This window comes from Vanacampus margaritifer, chromosome 1 (genome assembly GCF_051991255.1).
Source record: "Vanacampus margaritifer isolate UIUO_Vmar chromosome 1, RoL_Vmar_1.0, whole genome shotgun sequence".
Lineage (NCBI taxonomy): Eukaryota > Metazoa > Chordata > Actinopteri > Syngnathiformes > Syngnathidae > Vanacampus > Vanacampus margaritifer.
In genome coordinates, this window is record NC_135432.1 from 57,783,904 (window position 1) to 57,800,225 (window position 16,322).

The 16,322-nt window shown below is 39.9% G+C and overlaps 1 protein-coding gene across 5 annotated transcripts in view; it reads left to right on the forward strand.

The window, feature by feature from the left end:
- Positions 1-445: 445 nt before the first annotated feature.
- Positions 446-16,322, forward strand: part of impg1b (interphotoreceptor matrix proteoglycan 1b) — a 30,905-nt gene continuing 15,028 nt past the window's right edge. For 3 of the 5 annotated variants that reach the window (XM_077557125.1, XM_077557151.1, XM_077557142.1), the window contains exons 1-10: positions 446-1,080; positions 10,587-10,805; positions 12,033-12,199; positions 12,529-12,557; positions 12,726-12,775; positions 13,182-13,228; positions 13,299-13,448; positions 15,368-15,426; positions 15,660-15,844; positions 15,921-16,304. In XM_077557125.1, coding sequence (XP_077413251.1) covers positions 1,011-1,080; positions 10,587-10,805; positions 12,033-12,199; positions 12,529-12,557; positions 12,726-12,775; positions 13,182-13,228; positions 13,299-13,448; positions 15,368-15,426; positions 15,660-15,844; positions 15,921-16,304 — 1,360 coding nt within the window. In that variant the 5' untranslated portion in view covers positions 446-1,010. Of the gene's footprint in view, positions 1,081-10,586; positions 10,806-12,032; positions 12,200-12,528; positions 12,558-12,725; positions 12,776-13,181; positions 13,229-13,298; positions 13,449-15,367; positions 15,427-15,659; positions 15,845-15,920; positions 16,305-16,322 lie in introns of those variants that run through there. The other 2 variants (XM_077557134.1, XM_077557161.1) reach the window with 2 other exon arrangements.

The window sequence follows — 16,322 nt, forward strand, 5'->3', positions numbered from 1 at the left end:
CAATAATTTAAGTTAAAACAACTTGAAAATATAAATTATTGGCATTAATGGCAACAATGTTAGCTAGCACAATAAAGCAAGCTAGTTGTTTGCTCCACAACAATTTTCTGAGTTGTTTTAATTTCTGTCTTTAAGTTGGGGAACAATAGACATGACACCTGCTAGTACACTGTAAAAGAAAAGTGACCCCCCCCCCCCCACACCACCACACACACACACACAAAAAAACAAACAAACAAACAAATGGGCAATACTTGGGTTGAGAGTGGAAAAAATTTGACAGCCACAATAGAAATGAAAAACTGTCTCTTGACCTTTCCCTGTCAGGGGTCGTCACGGCGAACCACTCCAGTGTTTTGTTTATATCTGATTGAAATTGACATCATCCAGCAGAGGTTGTTCAGCCCGCATTAGCTTGAGGCACACACGGCTTTTCCAAGCCACACATTTGGTTGTGTAAGAAGCAGGACTAAAGTGCATTGTGTGCATGCATAAATAGAGGCCTTCTGTCCCACTTTGCTCCTCACTTTGTCTCAGCGGGACCAGGGGCCGGGTCGGGCCGGAGCATAGTGGGCGGCACCATCGAGCAGGTTGTTTGGAAGTGGCCCAAACGTGCGCTCAGCTCAGTTCGCTCGTGTCCAGAAGGCGGCTAACAGGATGAGGCCGGGCGGCCACGTGGCGGATTACGAGCCGCGAGAAGAAGGTAAAGAGATTAAACTCTAAACAGAATCTGCTGTTTTAACCTCATCACTGTTGCCGCTCTGACGGGAAGCGTCCCGAGATCGAGCCGGGATTCCGAGCGTGTCCCACCCCTGTTGCTCCTCTTCCCCCCCACTTCGTTCCCATTGCTCGTCCATCCATGCATCCGCCTCTCCCGTCTACTGGGATCTCACCGCGGCACCCGGGACCTTAGACAGCAACTTGAACGGCACTGATGAGGACACTTGTACACACTCTGCAACAGAAGACATCCTGGACATCCTATAGACCACCTTGGAAATTAACCCACCATGCTTTGGAAATTAGGACTATTCTTCTTCGTTTGGTGTCCGCTTGGTGTGCAAGGAAGTCAAGTCAAAGGTAGGACAGCATCAGCTTGTTTTTGGAAAAAATGCTACAATTAAGGAACAACGCAATCTGATTAGATCCAATTTACACGTTATCATGTTTTGATTGTGAAAAATAGGAATACATCCTCAGAGGTGTAAGAAGTGGGATCCACTAGATGACTGGAATTAATTGATCATCCTCATTTTCCAGTGAAGATAGCGAAGACCGCCTTCAATTTTTCAGTTTTATTACCATTGGCGACTTCAACTTGAGTGTGAGGAAGCGCGAGCCGTAAATCAAGAAAGTTCATGGAGTTTTTATGATAAGAATAAAAGATAAAAAAAGAAATAAAATCTAATGAAAGAAAATTACATTTTACTAGTATATGATTATAAAATACATAAAATAGTCCTGTAATACACGGCGATACATTTCGGGCATTACAATTTAAAAATTATTTATTACCATGCGATGTAATGTGATTCTTATTGCGGTTATAGTTTGCGGTCCAACTTTGCTGCCAAAATCAATATAAAGTCTTTTAGGTGTCCTCGTCATAATCACTCAGTCATCCCGAAGATGTAGCAGAATGAAACGCCGATGTCTTATTGTAAGCGGCCAGACATTTGCACACATACTATGATAAGAATATTAAAATGTTTTTCCTTCATTTTATGCAATTTTTGTCTTTGGATATATGTGATTTCTGCTAACTATATGTTGTATAGTTTTTTTTTGTTCACAAGTTATTTGATAGAGTCATTTGCACAATGTGTGACATTTTTGGAATCACATCAAGCATTTTGATTGTGCCCCTGAAATTGCTGTCCACCCTCTCATTATGAGCTAACTGCCCCTTTAACACACATAGCGACGATACGAACAGCATTTTGTTTTGCTTTAACTGAGGCTGAAATGGCAGGCATCAGAATAGAATAAATACTTACATTAATGTTTAGAAATTTTCATCATAGTTGGGTGTTGTCAAACTTAATATGTCCACTTTGTCATATAGTGAAATATCAATTGATTAAAAAAAAATGAAATGGAAAATACTTTATATTTGTAAACAGCCCACAGTCAGCTTGCTTATGGTAGCATGTTGCTAAGTGAAGGTCAATAAAATGCTAACATAAGCCAAAAATGTCCACCCTGTCATTGTCAGAGTGGACAATCAGCAAGCAAGCAAGTTAACATTTTGCTGTTGCTTGTATTGTCCGTGTGCAGTTAGTTACAATATATATATATAAAAAAAAGACAAAATACCAATAAGGGATTTCTAACATTTTGAAAAACTTTTAGGGGGATGAAACGGGGAAGTGTCACCGGCACCTTATAGTTGCCTGTATTATTGTTATCATTAGGGATGGGCGAGTACCGACAACGGGTATCGGTATCAGGCATTATTTTAAGTTGTGGGGTATTTAAGGAGTCTGAAACCATCCACCCGTTACTTAAGGCAAAACCAATCTGACAGTAGTTGGCGCTATATTGTGGCAGTTTGACACATCACAATTTTTATTATTATTATTATATATTTTTTTATTACCATTAATGCTAACAATGTAACATTTTTTATTTTTTTTATTTGCTCTTCTATGTAAAATTTTATTGTAAAAGTACCATTCTTCTTTTTTAATAGCAAAAGAAAAAAACAACTACAAGCACTTAACAGCGGGTGTTTAAAAAAAAAACAACAACTGATAAAATACCAACAAAACTAATAAATAATTAAATAGTTCATGCCAATATCAAAAGATGAGTTTTAAGGTTTTATCTAATTGCATACTACAATCACAATGATAATCAACTCAATAGCAGCGGTAGGGCATTGGTATTTACAAGCTCGTTCAAAGGCCCACACTGCGGAATGCAATGAGGAACTTTTTTTTTATTAGATCCACAAAGACAAGTTAAAGCTCACAAGTATTCTCCATGAGCAAAACAGGTGGCTGTGTGTGCGTGGATGGTATAATGTGATAACGTCTGGTGTCTTGATCGGTGTGATGTGCCCGCTTGAGCTCATTACGCCGAAGGAAACAAAAGCCATTCTGTTCCCGGCGTCACAGGACGCTAATCTTTTCTGGCTCGTAACTCCGCCGGGCGGCCTCCTGCGCCTGCGTCGGCCATTAAGGCCTCTCGTCCCACCTCCCCGCTCTCATCCCCGTGGCTGTGCATGTGCGCAATAAAACAACAACAGCAACAAAAAACACACCCTCATTTAAAGGTTGTCTTATCAAAAACGCTTGGAAGTTTAATCATTGTGGTTTGCCTGAGCCAAAAAACAGGAGATGTTAACTCCTAATGAGATTTCATCCATCATTTTTTCCATTACATTTTTCTAGAGCACTTTTGCTGCTAATTGGGATTGCTTGTGAGCTAGAGCCCTTTCAAGTGGAGTTGGGGCAAGAGGTGCGGGATATATATATATATATATATATATATATATATATATATATATATATATAGACAAACAATTCACACTTACATGAACACATATTGGCACATCATGTGAAATGCAAAGGGTCACATTGTCATGAACCAACCAACCACCCATCCACCCATCCATCCATTTATCCATCCAATTAGCCATCCATCCATCCATTCAATTAGAAATCCATCCATCCATCCATCAATCCATCCACCCACCAATAAGACATCCAACCACCAATCCAATCAATCAATCAATCAATCAATCAAGCAAGCAAGCAAGCAATCATCCATCCGTCCATCCATCCATCTATCCAATTAGCCATCCATCCACCCATCCATCCATTCATTCCACCAATCACACATCCAACCACCAATGAATGAATGAATCAATCAATCAATCAAGCACGCAAGCAAGCAAGCAATCAATCAATCCACCATCCATACATCATCCATCATCCACAATCCATCCATCGATCCATCTATCCAATTATCCATCCGTCAATCCAATTAGCCATTGTTAGATATTATTAACATTTAAATTCTTTATTTTCATATATTAACCATTGTTATACATTATTAACATCTCAGTTCTTTATATTAACCATGTTGAGAGGTTTTGTGGACGTGTAAAGCGGGTGGTGTTGAGCTCAGTATAATTTGACCTTGGGCTGGGGCATATTGTTTGGTCTAGAGGTTCCTTCTCTGTGGGAAAACACATTTGGTCCTTGAGAACAGAATCTGTTTCGAACACGCACCCCTGACTCTGTTTTCGCCATCGCTCATGGAAAAGTACCCAGAGAGTATGTTTTGTCTACAAATGAAAGAGAGGCGGTCGGTTTTAACTATAAGAAGCCATTTTACACGCTGAAGAGGCACATTCGGCGCTCTGAATTCCACCTGTTGAGTGATGAATTGGAGTCTGTTACGATGTCCAGAGATCTCTGCTAGATTAAAAACATTTTTGCAAAGGTGTTTTTTCTTACATTAAATCTCTCTTCAAGTTTTCGAACACGCAAAGAGGACAAATATTTTTTATTCCTCTTCACCATCCATCCATCCAATTAGCCATCCATCCATCCATTCACTCCACCAATCACACATCCAACCAGCAATCAAGCAATCAATCAAGCAAGCAATCAATCCACCATCCATCCAAAATCCATCCATCCATCATCTATCCAATTAGCCATCCATCCATCCATCCATCTATCCAATTAGCCATCCATCCATCTATCCAATTAGCCATCCATCAGTCCGTCTATCCAATTAGCCATCCATCCATCCATCCAATTAGCCATCCATCCATCCATCTATCCAATTAGCCATCCATCCATCTATCCAATTAGCCATCCATCCATCCATCCATCCAATTAGCCATCCACCCATCCATCCATCCATTCATTCCACCAATCACACATCCAATCAATCAATCAATCAATCAAGCAAGCAAACAATCAATCAATCAAGCCACCATCCATACATCATCCACAATCCATCAATCCATCCATCCATCCATCCATCCATCCATCCATCCACACCTACATACAATTTCGATTTTTCAATTAACCTACCATACATGTTTCTGGAATGTGGGAGGAAGCCGGGGAAGCCATAGAAAAACTACTACCAGTCAACTCCATCTGTGATTTGAACCGTTAAAAGCCCACAAAAGGGATGAGGCAGAATGGCAAACCACTAGCACACCGTGCTGCTAATATAAATGAAAACTAATTAAAACAGATAAATAAGAGCAACTCCATGCAGAGATGATGTCACATTTTTATTTTGAGGCATAAAAGATTCTGCCAACAACAAGCACAAAAGTGTGACCTTTTGTCACCCTTGACAACAATTCTTTGCATATTCTCAGTTTGAGGCCCTTTTGGGTTTGGATTTTTCAGTATATGTTCACATTTCTCCTTTCACACTTGACGTCAAGGACATCTCACAATGCAAAACAATATTGTGCTTGTGTACTGCAAAGACACGAACAAAAGAAAGATTGAATGCAGAGACATATTGTGTGTCACAAAAGTCGACTTCATCGGCCGCTGTTCGATCGCACGGCGTGTCAAAGGTGCGCTATTCACTCTCTCAACGCCACGCCGCAACTCTTTAAGGTGGAAATCTGAGGGACGTGCTTTGGTGTGTCAATCTTCAAGGCTGACATAGGAGGAAAACACACCCACGCCACACCCTTTCTCTCTAAGTCACATTCTGAACATTTTTTTTATCAGCTTCCCTATTCACTGGTGAATTAGCTGTACGGTGACCTTGGGTCCATCATCACGTCATTTCAGAACTGGGCACAAACCTTAAAAGGGAAGTCACTTCATAAATTTTCTTTACAGTCATTTGTTCTATGTGCCCCCCACTAGACTAAACACGGTATTCTGATTAATATTGCATTTTGTAGGTAATTGGACAGTCAACTGAAAATGACATCACACTGCTTAAAGGGCCAGAGACAACCAATCACGGTTCACCGATTTTCTGGATTTGGGCATGTGACGTTCGCAAGATGAGCCCTTAGGCACTGTGATGTCATTTTCAGTTGACAGCAAATGGCTGTACAAAACGGATATTTCTAGAATCAAATAATCTTCAATCAATTAATCGACTAATCGGATTCATTTTAATTTTGCATGTATTACAAAAGCATTTTTTTTTTTACCTGATTACTGTTTATTAACCACTGATTGGTGTTTATTTTGTATGACGTATTCATATAGTGATTAAAAAAAAAAAAAAGGGGAATTGACGTACAATGTTACCGGTTCGGTCACTGTAGTAAAAACAGATGTTTGCATATGTCTTAGTTTGATTAAACACAGAAGAAAACCAGTATTCTTTCATGAAGGACTACAGAAACCAGTGAACAATTACTGCTAATATGCTCAAATCAGAGGATTTGGACAATTAAAAAAAATGGCTCCAATCAATTACTCGATTATTAAAATAGTTGTTGTTCATTTGATAATTGATCACTTGTCAATTACTCAATTAATTTTGACAGCTCTAGCAAAATGGCTGCCGCCTGAGAGTAACGGTAAGCCTCGATACAATTTGAGCAAAATTATAAAAAAAAATAACATTATTTTTCTCCCGTTCAAAAACAAGTCAACCGCCGCAAATTTCTAAACGTAAAAACAGGAATCAAACATTTTTATACTGTAAATAGTAACACATAAAAACAACAATCAACCTGAACTTAAGTGACAACATGCTTGGCTGTATTTGTTAAATCACGTATCGGTGTATTCCCCAGTCCTCAGTACAATGTAATGACAAAGCAATTTCTGTGTCGAAAGCCAGTAAAACAACAAAGCAAGTGTTCATCTGAGACGTTCACATAAACAACACAACCTGAGTGCTCTGTGCTGCACTCTGTTTGTCAACTGTCTGCACACGCATGAGTCCATCTCGCTTGCCAGAATCGAAAGAAGATCACGTTGCAGAATTGATCTCTCGTTTTGTTTTTCTCCCAAAAAACAGCAAAGAACAACAAGCCCAAAAAAAAAAAAGTTTTTTTTTTTTTTTTGATAATCCAGAGGAGGCCCGTTTGTTATTTGGGTCTGATGACTTCCCGTCTGTGTTTGGGGGGGCTCATAAATCCTGGCTTATTGTCTTAAGGAGCCCTCCGAGGGTTGCCACCTGGCATCACAATGCTGGCTTTTCTTCTCAAACACTTCTGATGCAATAGTGACGACTGGCTTGTGTAATAGCGGCAAATGAGCTTCTGCTTCGTCCGAGCTGAGGTTCTCCTGCACGTGGGCAGCGTGTCGCACCTCGTTCGTGCCCACATGGCTGCCCGTGTTGGTGTTATGCATCATATTTGTTGATTTTCAGCATCTTTTTTTGGGACGCTTGTTGTGATGTAATCCAGCACAAACTCAGCTGTAAGGTGTCAACAGGGTATTCCAGTGACATTTGACATTCAACATAATGGTCCACATGAGTGGCTTAACTAGCACTGATTGGTACTTACTAGTATTGATTGAAAATAAGACTTCCTTTCCTCAGTCTCTCCTTTGGTCTATTGAGGTCTCCCTGATTTGTTGGAATTTAGATGTCTCTGGGGTTGGTGAAGGACTCTGGTTGGTGGCCTGGTGGGTGGTGTCTGGTCGGTGCTGGATTTCACTTTCCTTTCCTTTCCTTTCTTTGGTCCTTCCTCGGGTCTCCTGACGGCCTCACCACTCTGGCTGGAAGTGTTTGGTTTAGGTGAACGGTATGGGATTTTTTAAAAGGTTTTAGGTGAACCAATGAATACACACACACTCGCACGCACGTGCGCATGCGCACACGCACATACCCATACTCACCCACATACAAAAAAAAATAAAAAAAATAAAAAATAAAAAATAAATTTTTAAATAAAAAAGAGAGAGCAATGATAATAACATGTCAAATCGGTAAAATTATCGAATGAACAATACTGAGCTCTCCCCCCCCAAAAAAAAGAAAAAAAAAAGACTATGAAGACGGTATAATACCACTAATGACTGAGACTATAGAATAATTTGTTATTGATATGCTGATGAACACGAAGCCACAAGAATCATTTGAAATCAGAATAGCTTTGTTTGCTATTTGTCTCAGCACCACAATGGAAAACAGTATAAACAAAATACAACGCACAAGGACAGCAATAAAACGTGACCGGGGAAAACATGCCCGCTTGGGGAAAAGACCCATAATCACCTTACAGAAGGATAAATTACTGCACAGAATAAAACACCTTACAAGACCTGATATAGAAAAGGAGAAACGGTGGAAGATATAGAGCCAGACAATAGGCACATTATTTTCATTTCATTTCATTTGGAGTTGTTCAATCTGGGCTAAGTACAGGAGAAGAAACTCTCAGCAAAATGATAGCTGGGACATTCAATAGAATGGAAGCTTTTGCCTGAAGGCACAAGAACAAAAAGGCTAGCAGTTGGATGACCTGCAGTGTCATTTACAATACTTAAGGCCTCAGTTTGGGCACATCAGTTTCAGTTTTCACATCCTTTACAGTTAAGCTAACAAACTAGAGAATGATCGGATAGGATGCTCTCAAGTACACATCCAGAAAAGTTACGCAACAATGACAATTCAGGGTGCATTCCTTAAGTTTTTTATATTACAAAAACTTTTTTAAATAAGACTCACCTAAACACTTCAAACTACTCTCCAACTCGACCTCGGCGACGTGAATGGACGGAATGTGTGAGTACAGAGAGGGAACAAATATTCATACGTATAACATGCTGACTGGTAAAGAGTTAATGACAAAGCTAAGCTAACTAATAACTGGTGCTAGTTCCAAATACCAACGGTCAGAGACGATGAAAGCTAGTGATAAATCTGGACTGGCCAACAAGCAGATTTCTTCATGTAAGCCTTCTCCAATTGAGTGTGATGTGACAGCTTTTTTCAAAGTGAAAAAAAAAAAACTGGCTAATGCTAATGCTAGTTTAACTATGTGAGAAAATGGCTAGTAGGACTAATAACCTTGAAGTTGTGGATCTTCTAAGCTTATTGAGGTCAGCTGATTGGGAGTATCGTCAGAAACAGCTCAACAATTCGATGCTGGTATTTTTTTTTTTTGCTTCTTTTTGAACTCTGCACAGCTTTTGATACCATTTTTCGCCATTTCTTGTGGTGTTCCTCAAAGGTCAGTCTTAGGGCTCATCATTTCTGCACGCTACATCCTCTCACAATGTCATCAGCAGATTTGAAGGCATCTTATATGGCTTTTTATGCAGATGACCTCCAAATTTATTTTTCTTTTAACCTCGATGATACAGATGAGAGAAGTGTACTGCTGCATGATGGCTAGGCTGCACATTTTTATGGCTGGATGTTTTACAGCTCGCTTCATTTGAATGCGGTGAAAACCGAAGTGTTAATTGTTCCCCCCCCCCGACAGCTTGGCTTCTAAAGTTGACGGCTGTTTGAGATCACTTTGTAAAAAGGTGCGCCCTAGGTTAAGAAACCTTGGGGGCATATTCAATCTTTTTGACACGTTTTTGCCCGTTCCTGCTCTTTTCACCTAAAAATAATTTCTAAATTGAAGTCCACGTTACTTCTTTTTGAATGATATTTCATAAATTATACCTCTGACTCCTCTTGTCTAATCTATTTTTCTCTTCACCTCTCTTTCTCTGAACAAAACTTGATTAGATCATTTTCAGTTATAATGCAGAATGCTTTTGTCCAGAGACAAGACCAGATTTTTTTTTTTTTTATTAGTCCCCAAAATTGTGACTGACAAGGTGCTGCTTTTAAACATTGTGGGAAACTTGGACATCGTGTTTTGTCGAGCACTGTAGGCCACTGTGGATACCAGATCCTTCCTCACCCTCACTATTTACCAGATTTGGCCACATCAGACTTCTCTTTGTTCCGACTGTAACACGAATGGCATAGTCAGCATTTTGATACTGATGAAGACGTGATATATGAGGTAGAGGCATTCCTTGAAGGGTGTCATCAAACCTGGTTATGAGATGGACTGAAGCACCTCCGGGGGGGATTATAATGAAAGTAGTAAAATATTAAAATTCTATCTTCCTACTTCCTTGTTCTTGCTTGATTTGTTTATTTTGGTTTGACCTGTAAAATCTTGAAATTCTATATTTCATAGTATGCTTCTATTGCAATGATGTGAGTCATCTCTATAGTCCTGCTATAGAGGTATAAAGAAAGTGTATTACATAATGTTGAGGGTCTTTTGCCCAGATTTAAATATAACTGTTTTAGTTTAGCCATAACTGTTTTGATTTCTTCAGTAGAGCTTGGTGAGTGTATTGAATGAGGTCTGGTGGGGTGGGGGGTGGGGGGGGGGGCTATTTCCTGTTTTTTATTCAAGATAGTATAAGAATGCTGTGAGTCCGCTGTAACTACACACTTGCGAGAGGACTGCAGCCATTTGTCTGTAAACTTGCTTGTGTCCGGAATATTCTGTAAAATAAATCCTTCGAAGGACCTGTTCACCGATCTGCAGTCTGTATTCAGAAAATCAACATTCTCTCTACCCGAACAACAACGAACACGCGGAAGACAAAGATAGTCTTCTAACAATAACAACAAATGCTTTCTGTTCGTCCTCCTTGCAGACATCCAGCACCACGGTATTTCTGGACTCCGGGATGTGAAGTACAGGCACTTTTTAGAAGCTTCTAGAACGACGAAATACAACAGTAACAACGCAAGAGCCAGCGAGGATGGACATCGGAGGAAGAGGTCGGCCATGCTCACCACTGGTGTCAAAGTATGTCCTCAGGAGACCGTGAAAGCTGTCATCGGCAGCCATCGAGCGTACTACAAGCTCCGAGGTAAATGTGCTTTTTTATGTTTCTTCTGAACTTGGAATGAACCTCACTTACATACTGGTTTTTTTTTTAATCGTTTTTTTTTTTACAACATGTAGCCTTGTTTTAGTATCTAGTATTTATTTTGAAAGTGATTGTTGTCATTTATATTTACAATGACCCGTGTATTCGCTTTTAAGTCAGTTGCACCTTTCACCGGCGGCTCTTTGTGCAACCAATCATCTTGCAGCTTGTTTAGTTTCAAGAGGGTTTGCTTTCACAAGTCAGCCTCGTCTTTTAGTTGAATCGTTTTCGTCTAAATGTGCTAAAACGCTTGAAAAACGTTCTTTTACTTCACAAGAATATAGATGTCAGCTGCACTTTCGTGCCTGGCTAATCTGTTTACTCCGCCATCACAGTTCCCATAAAAATACCTGCTAAATGTGATTTACTGGACTAAAAAATCATCAAAAAGAAGAAAAATACAAAGAGTTGACATGGCAATAATGATAAAAGCAAACGGATATATCATTTTGGGTAAAGACACTGAGCCAGACGGGATATTCCGCATTTATATGGAAATGGTCTCCATCCAAAATATAGATTGTGTTTGATTTAAGCAGTGCATAAAAATGGCCACCTTGGCTGTTACAATGCATTAGTTGATAACGCGTATGACTCCAATGAGTCATTTAAAAAAAGAAGAAGAAGAAGAAGCCAGACGACTTTGGTGTTGCAGACGTAATCGCTGCGACTGCGTGCAGAAATTAATTTGCCAGAGAATAAAGATGATGTTGGACACTTTGGACCTTGCAGGCAAAGAAGAATCCATTGTGATTGGGATATTTATATTCATAAAGATATGCAAATGCGGAAGATTAAAAAACATGAATAAATTGACCTTTATTGAATTCGACCAAATACTTTAAGCATTTTATTTATTTATATTATTGAACCCTTTTTGGAGCTATTGTGCTCCAATACTATTAGGAGGGGCTCTCATTTGTCCTGTGGATTTTCCTGTGACGTATGATGATACATGAATAATTAATTCCCCATTTTCACAAATAATGTCTGCACTTTTGCACATCATTTTTCTGTGATCCCATTTCCCCCTGAAGAAAACTGTATGAAGCTGTGTGAGCAGTTCATAATTAGTTACGCATTTACAGTAAATGTTAAATGTCAATAAAGAGTGGATAGCAGACGTGTGCATTTGAAAATAACACAAAATTGCGTCTTCTTTTCAAGTTTGCCAGGAAGCCATATGGGAGGCCTTTCGCATTTTCCTGGACAGGGTGCCAAACACAGAGGAGTACCGATCTTGGGTTTACACCTGCCAACATGAAAACCTCTGTATGGATGACCTGGCTCAGAACTTCAGTCGTTCTCAGGAGCATCTTGACATGGTGGCCCGGGTGAGTGCAGTGAGAACTTATTTGGAAAATGGACAAAAAGTTAATACTATACAGTGACATTTTAATATTTGATATTAACATAAACATTCCAAAATGCAATAATTATAAAAATAATACGAATAATTTAAATATTATAATTACAAACCGTTCTTAACGATTAAATGCAAATTTATTGAACTTCAAAGTTAACTACAACTGAACTGTGGCTGTGAGTGATTTTCTCACATACCATTACAGGGATCTTGTGTGCCCTTAGCCATATACATACCTCACTTTTAGAATCACAAATCAAATGTGATGATATACGTGTATATATATTTTACTTTCAGAGAGTGGCCGAGCAGGCTGAACTTGAAGGGTAAGTGAAAGCTCATTTTTAAAGTATGTGTGTGTTTTGTCATTTTTTAAGGTTACTTCTGTATTATATCAATGATTTTTTTTTTTATAATAATATTGAAAAAGTTACCAAAAAGTTTCTTTGTCGAGTAGAAAGTCACATTCTAATGACAATTATTTCGTTTGCCAGTGTTGAAATGGAAACACCGGAACCGGGGGTGGAATGCGAGTTAAAAACAAGTGAGCTGATGACCTATTAACTCTTTGACTGCCAGACGTTTTCAGAAACGGGTTGTCCCCAGTGCCAGCCGATTTTAAGCATTTTGACTGATCTTTCAAGGTCCATAGAAAATTATGTGTTTGGACTATGGAAACACACATACTACCAAATGAAAGATTGGACTCTCATCTTTCATCAGAAAAAAAAGTTTGTTTCTACCTTATTCCGTTTTTCAGTAATCAACAATAGAAAATGGTTAGTTTCACCTCTGTTTTGAAACAAACGTCTTTTAACGTCTTTGGCACTCCTCCATAGGATTTTACTAAACGTTATTTAACGTTTTTGGCAGTCAAAGAGTTAATACAGTGTGTGTCAAACATTGGATGACTAACGGTATCCTAACTTGCATATTTAATTTGGTCTCAGGCACCTGGACTCCCCCAGTGATTCTCATTCCAACAGAAGATGTTATGGTATTAAAACAGCAACTTCTTCTTTTTAAATGAAAACGGTCACACTGAATAACGACTTTGTCTTTGCCAGATAACAGAAGAGCCAAACATGATAAAAGAGAATTACGGGGAGTACATTGTAGAGTTCAACGCCACCATTGTGGAGCCATCGTACATCGAGCTGCTGCATGACCCCCAGGCGGCTGACGCTGATGACATCACCGGAGAAGTAACGGACAAGGTATGATCTCACGAGGGAGCTGTGGATTTTGAGAACTTTAGCTGAAGCTGTTTGGATGAGTTGCATACAAATTCCAAACAAGGAAACGGTTGCAGTCTGGCCTATATACAGTAAATGTCACTTGATCTTCAAGGCTATATTGGCTTTGCTTTGTAGACTGTAGCTACTTTATGACCTGGACTGAATCCAAGAGGCTCTTTTCCCTTACAGCCACATTGGGATGGCGGAGTGTGTCCACTTTGCTCTTGGCCCAAACGCAGTCATGAATCAATGTCCGCAGGGGGTCCTAGAGCTTGCACGCCAGAAGGTTAGGTGTCGAGCTAATTAGGTGAATAAGTACTCCTGTGCCACCTCATACTTTCAATGGTTAAGAAGGGTACCATCTTTGACATGATTTATTCCCCTACCAACTCAAATTTTTAGCCTTTGGCAGTGCTCAACTTCTAGTGGACTGGAAACCCATTGCTGCATTTGGGCCACACATCTCTTGGCAAGCCCAGCATTGCTATGGAAATGGAAGCAATCAATTAGAGGCACTGACACGGCAGTGATAGTTCCATGCTTGGAGTTCAAATTCGGGAAGGCAGGAGGAGAGTCGGATTATCGGTATTTCTGAACAGATGTGTTTTTAATTGGGTTTTAAATCAGGTGAGTGATTTAGAGCTGCAGATGTTGTCTGGGATGGAGTTGCAGAGGGTTGGGGGCAGCAATGGCAAAGGTGTGACATTGGAGGAAGTCCTTGAGTTAATGAGAAGCAAGGGTATACGAAACTGTGCCGTACAGAGAATGTTGAAATATTAATAAATATAATAAATTGAAATATTTCTGAAATTAATAAAATAAGCAAACATTCATCTTTTGCTGACAGTCAGCCGAGTCTCTCGGGGCAAAGATACGCTCTCATATGACATCATCTCATGGCGCAGTCTCCTCTCCTCTCAATATTGGCAAAATAATAACAAATGGAAACGGGGATAAGTCGCTTGTTCATTTTGCGCATTTTCACTTTTAATTTTTTTTAAACATTTGGATGGAAACCCTATTAGTATAGTGTGTAATTTAGGCTGAGATTGAGTGAGATGCAGTTACTGATGGAACTGAGGTGAACTGAGGAGATAAAATCAGATAAAGTCAGATGAATTGATATTACAGACGCTCCCCACCTTACGAACGAGTTACGTTCCGGACGATCGTTCGTAAGGTGAATTTGTTCGTAAGTTGCTTCAGTGCTATATTTTGTATTATAATTTATGTTTAAAGCCTATATAAGTATATTGAAGGTTTATATAAGTATGTTTAAGGCTTGTACAAGTAACCTGCATTGGTTTGTACTGAACAAAACTTTTAATAAAATGGAGAGAATACGTACAGTACTGTACTGTACTACGTATGTTAGAGAGAGAGAGCGAGAGACACACACAGTATGTACATGTACGTAATAAGATAAATAAAATGAAATTTAACTTACTTTTGGAAGATGTACTCGATGCTTAAGGAGATGATGGAGGAGCAGGAAGAGGAGGATTTTATATCATGAGAGATTCTTCGTCGTCGCTGGAATCGGCTTCAAAAGTTATTTCCTCCTTTATGGGGACCGGCGTTTCTTCCTCCTCCTCCTCGCCACGTTGCTGAGCCTCCAATGAGCTCTCACAGCGCCAAGCGTCGGTATTAGCGGCGGAAAGAAGCACTACGCGCAATACAAAATCTAACTTACAGCATCTCTTTCCAAACATTTTTCGACATACTGTACGCGCAGAAATGTTCGCATGTACCGTTGTTCGGAACTCGAATGTTCGTAAGTAGGGGAGCGTCTGTATATTTTAATTTTATGGGGTGAAAAAATATAGTAAGGAGCATTTTTTAAAACAGACCTTTGTGGGTTGTATTTGAGTTTATACCTCTTCTTCTTCTTCCGGTAGATGCTTCATGCACTTAAAAAAATTCCAGGATTCAAAGAAATTCGCATGTTGGGATTCAGGTGAGTTTACTGCGCTTTCATTTATTTTCAAATTAAAGGTCAAATTGTATTGTAATGACTAATGACTGGAACAAAACAACACAGTGAATAGAACACAATTGTTGCATGTTCTTTATTCCTTGAATATAATTTTGTAGTGATATTTTGTTGCTGAGTCGTAAATGTGACCCGTAGTCCATAAATAGTCTGTCACCCTCACGCAGCTTTGTGACTTGACTTGTTGTGTGTGTCAGTTCAGAGGATGCAGTTTTGCATTATGCTGTGGTCTTTGATGGAAACACTGAGCTCAGTGATGATCCAGAGCCTCCAGACGGGCAGACAAATGTGGATGCTCCTAAATTGAGGCACATGATAGTGAAAGCTTTACAAAAGGAGCCATCGCTTCCGTTGGACATTCAGAGTCTAACCTTTGAAGCTGGTGAGCACAATTTTCACGCTATTCAAGCACAGCAGCTGAAGGGAGTTGAATTGATTTTTCGTGTGTTTCTCCTCAGTAACCACAGCTTACCCAGATGCAGCACTCAGCATGTACACCACTGGGAGCGGGGATGTCATCAAGGTCATGGAAGAGGACTCTACCCCAAAGTTCTTCCCCACAGTGGCAGCGACAGAAAACACATTTGAAAGTACCAAAATTCAACCGCAAACACACACCTCGGTGCCTTCCATATTGACCACCGTCCCAGAATCCACCTCTGCACCCACAGCCGGCGATGGGGTGCCGGTGGCAGCAGCAGCAGTGGAAGACGCATCCGGAGGTGATCCTTCGGGAGAGATGAGTGACGTTATCACACCAGCTACGACACCAGAGGCCGTCGTAGAACAGGGACAAGAGGCGGAGGTCAAGGACATAAGTACACCGGACGTTAACAGTGGAGGTGAGGCTTAAAAGTTTC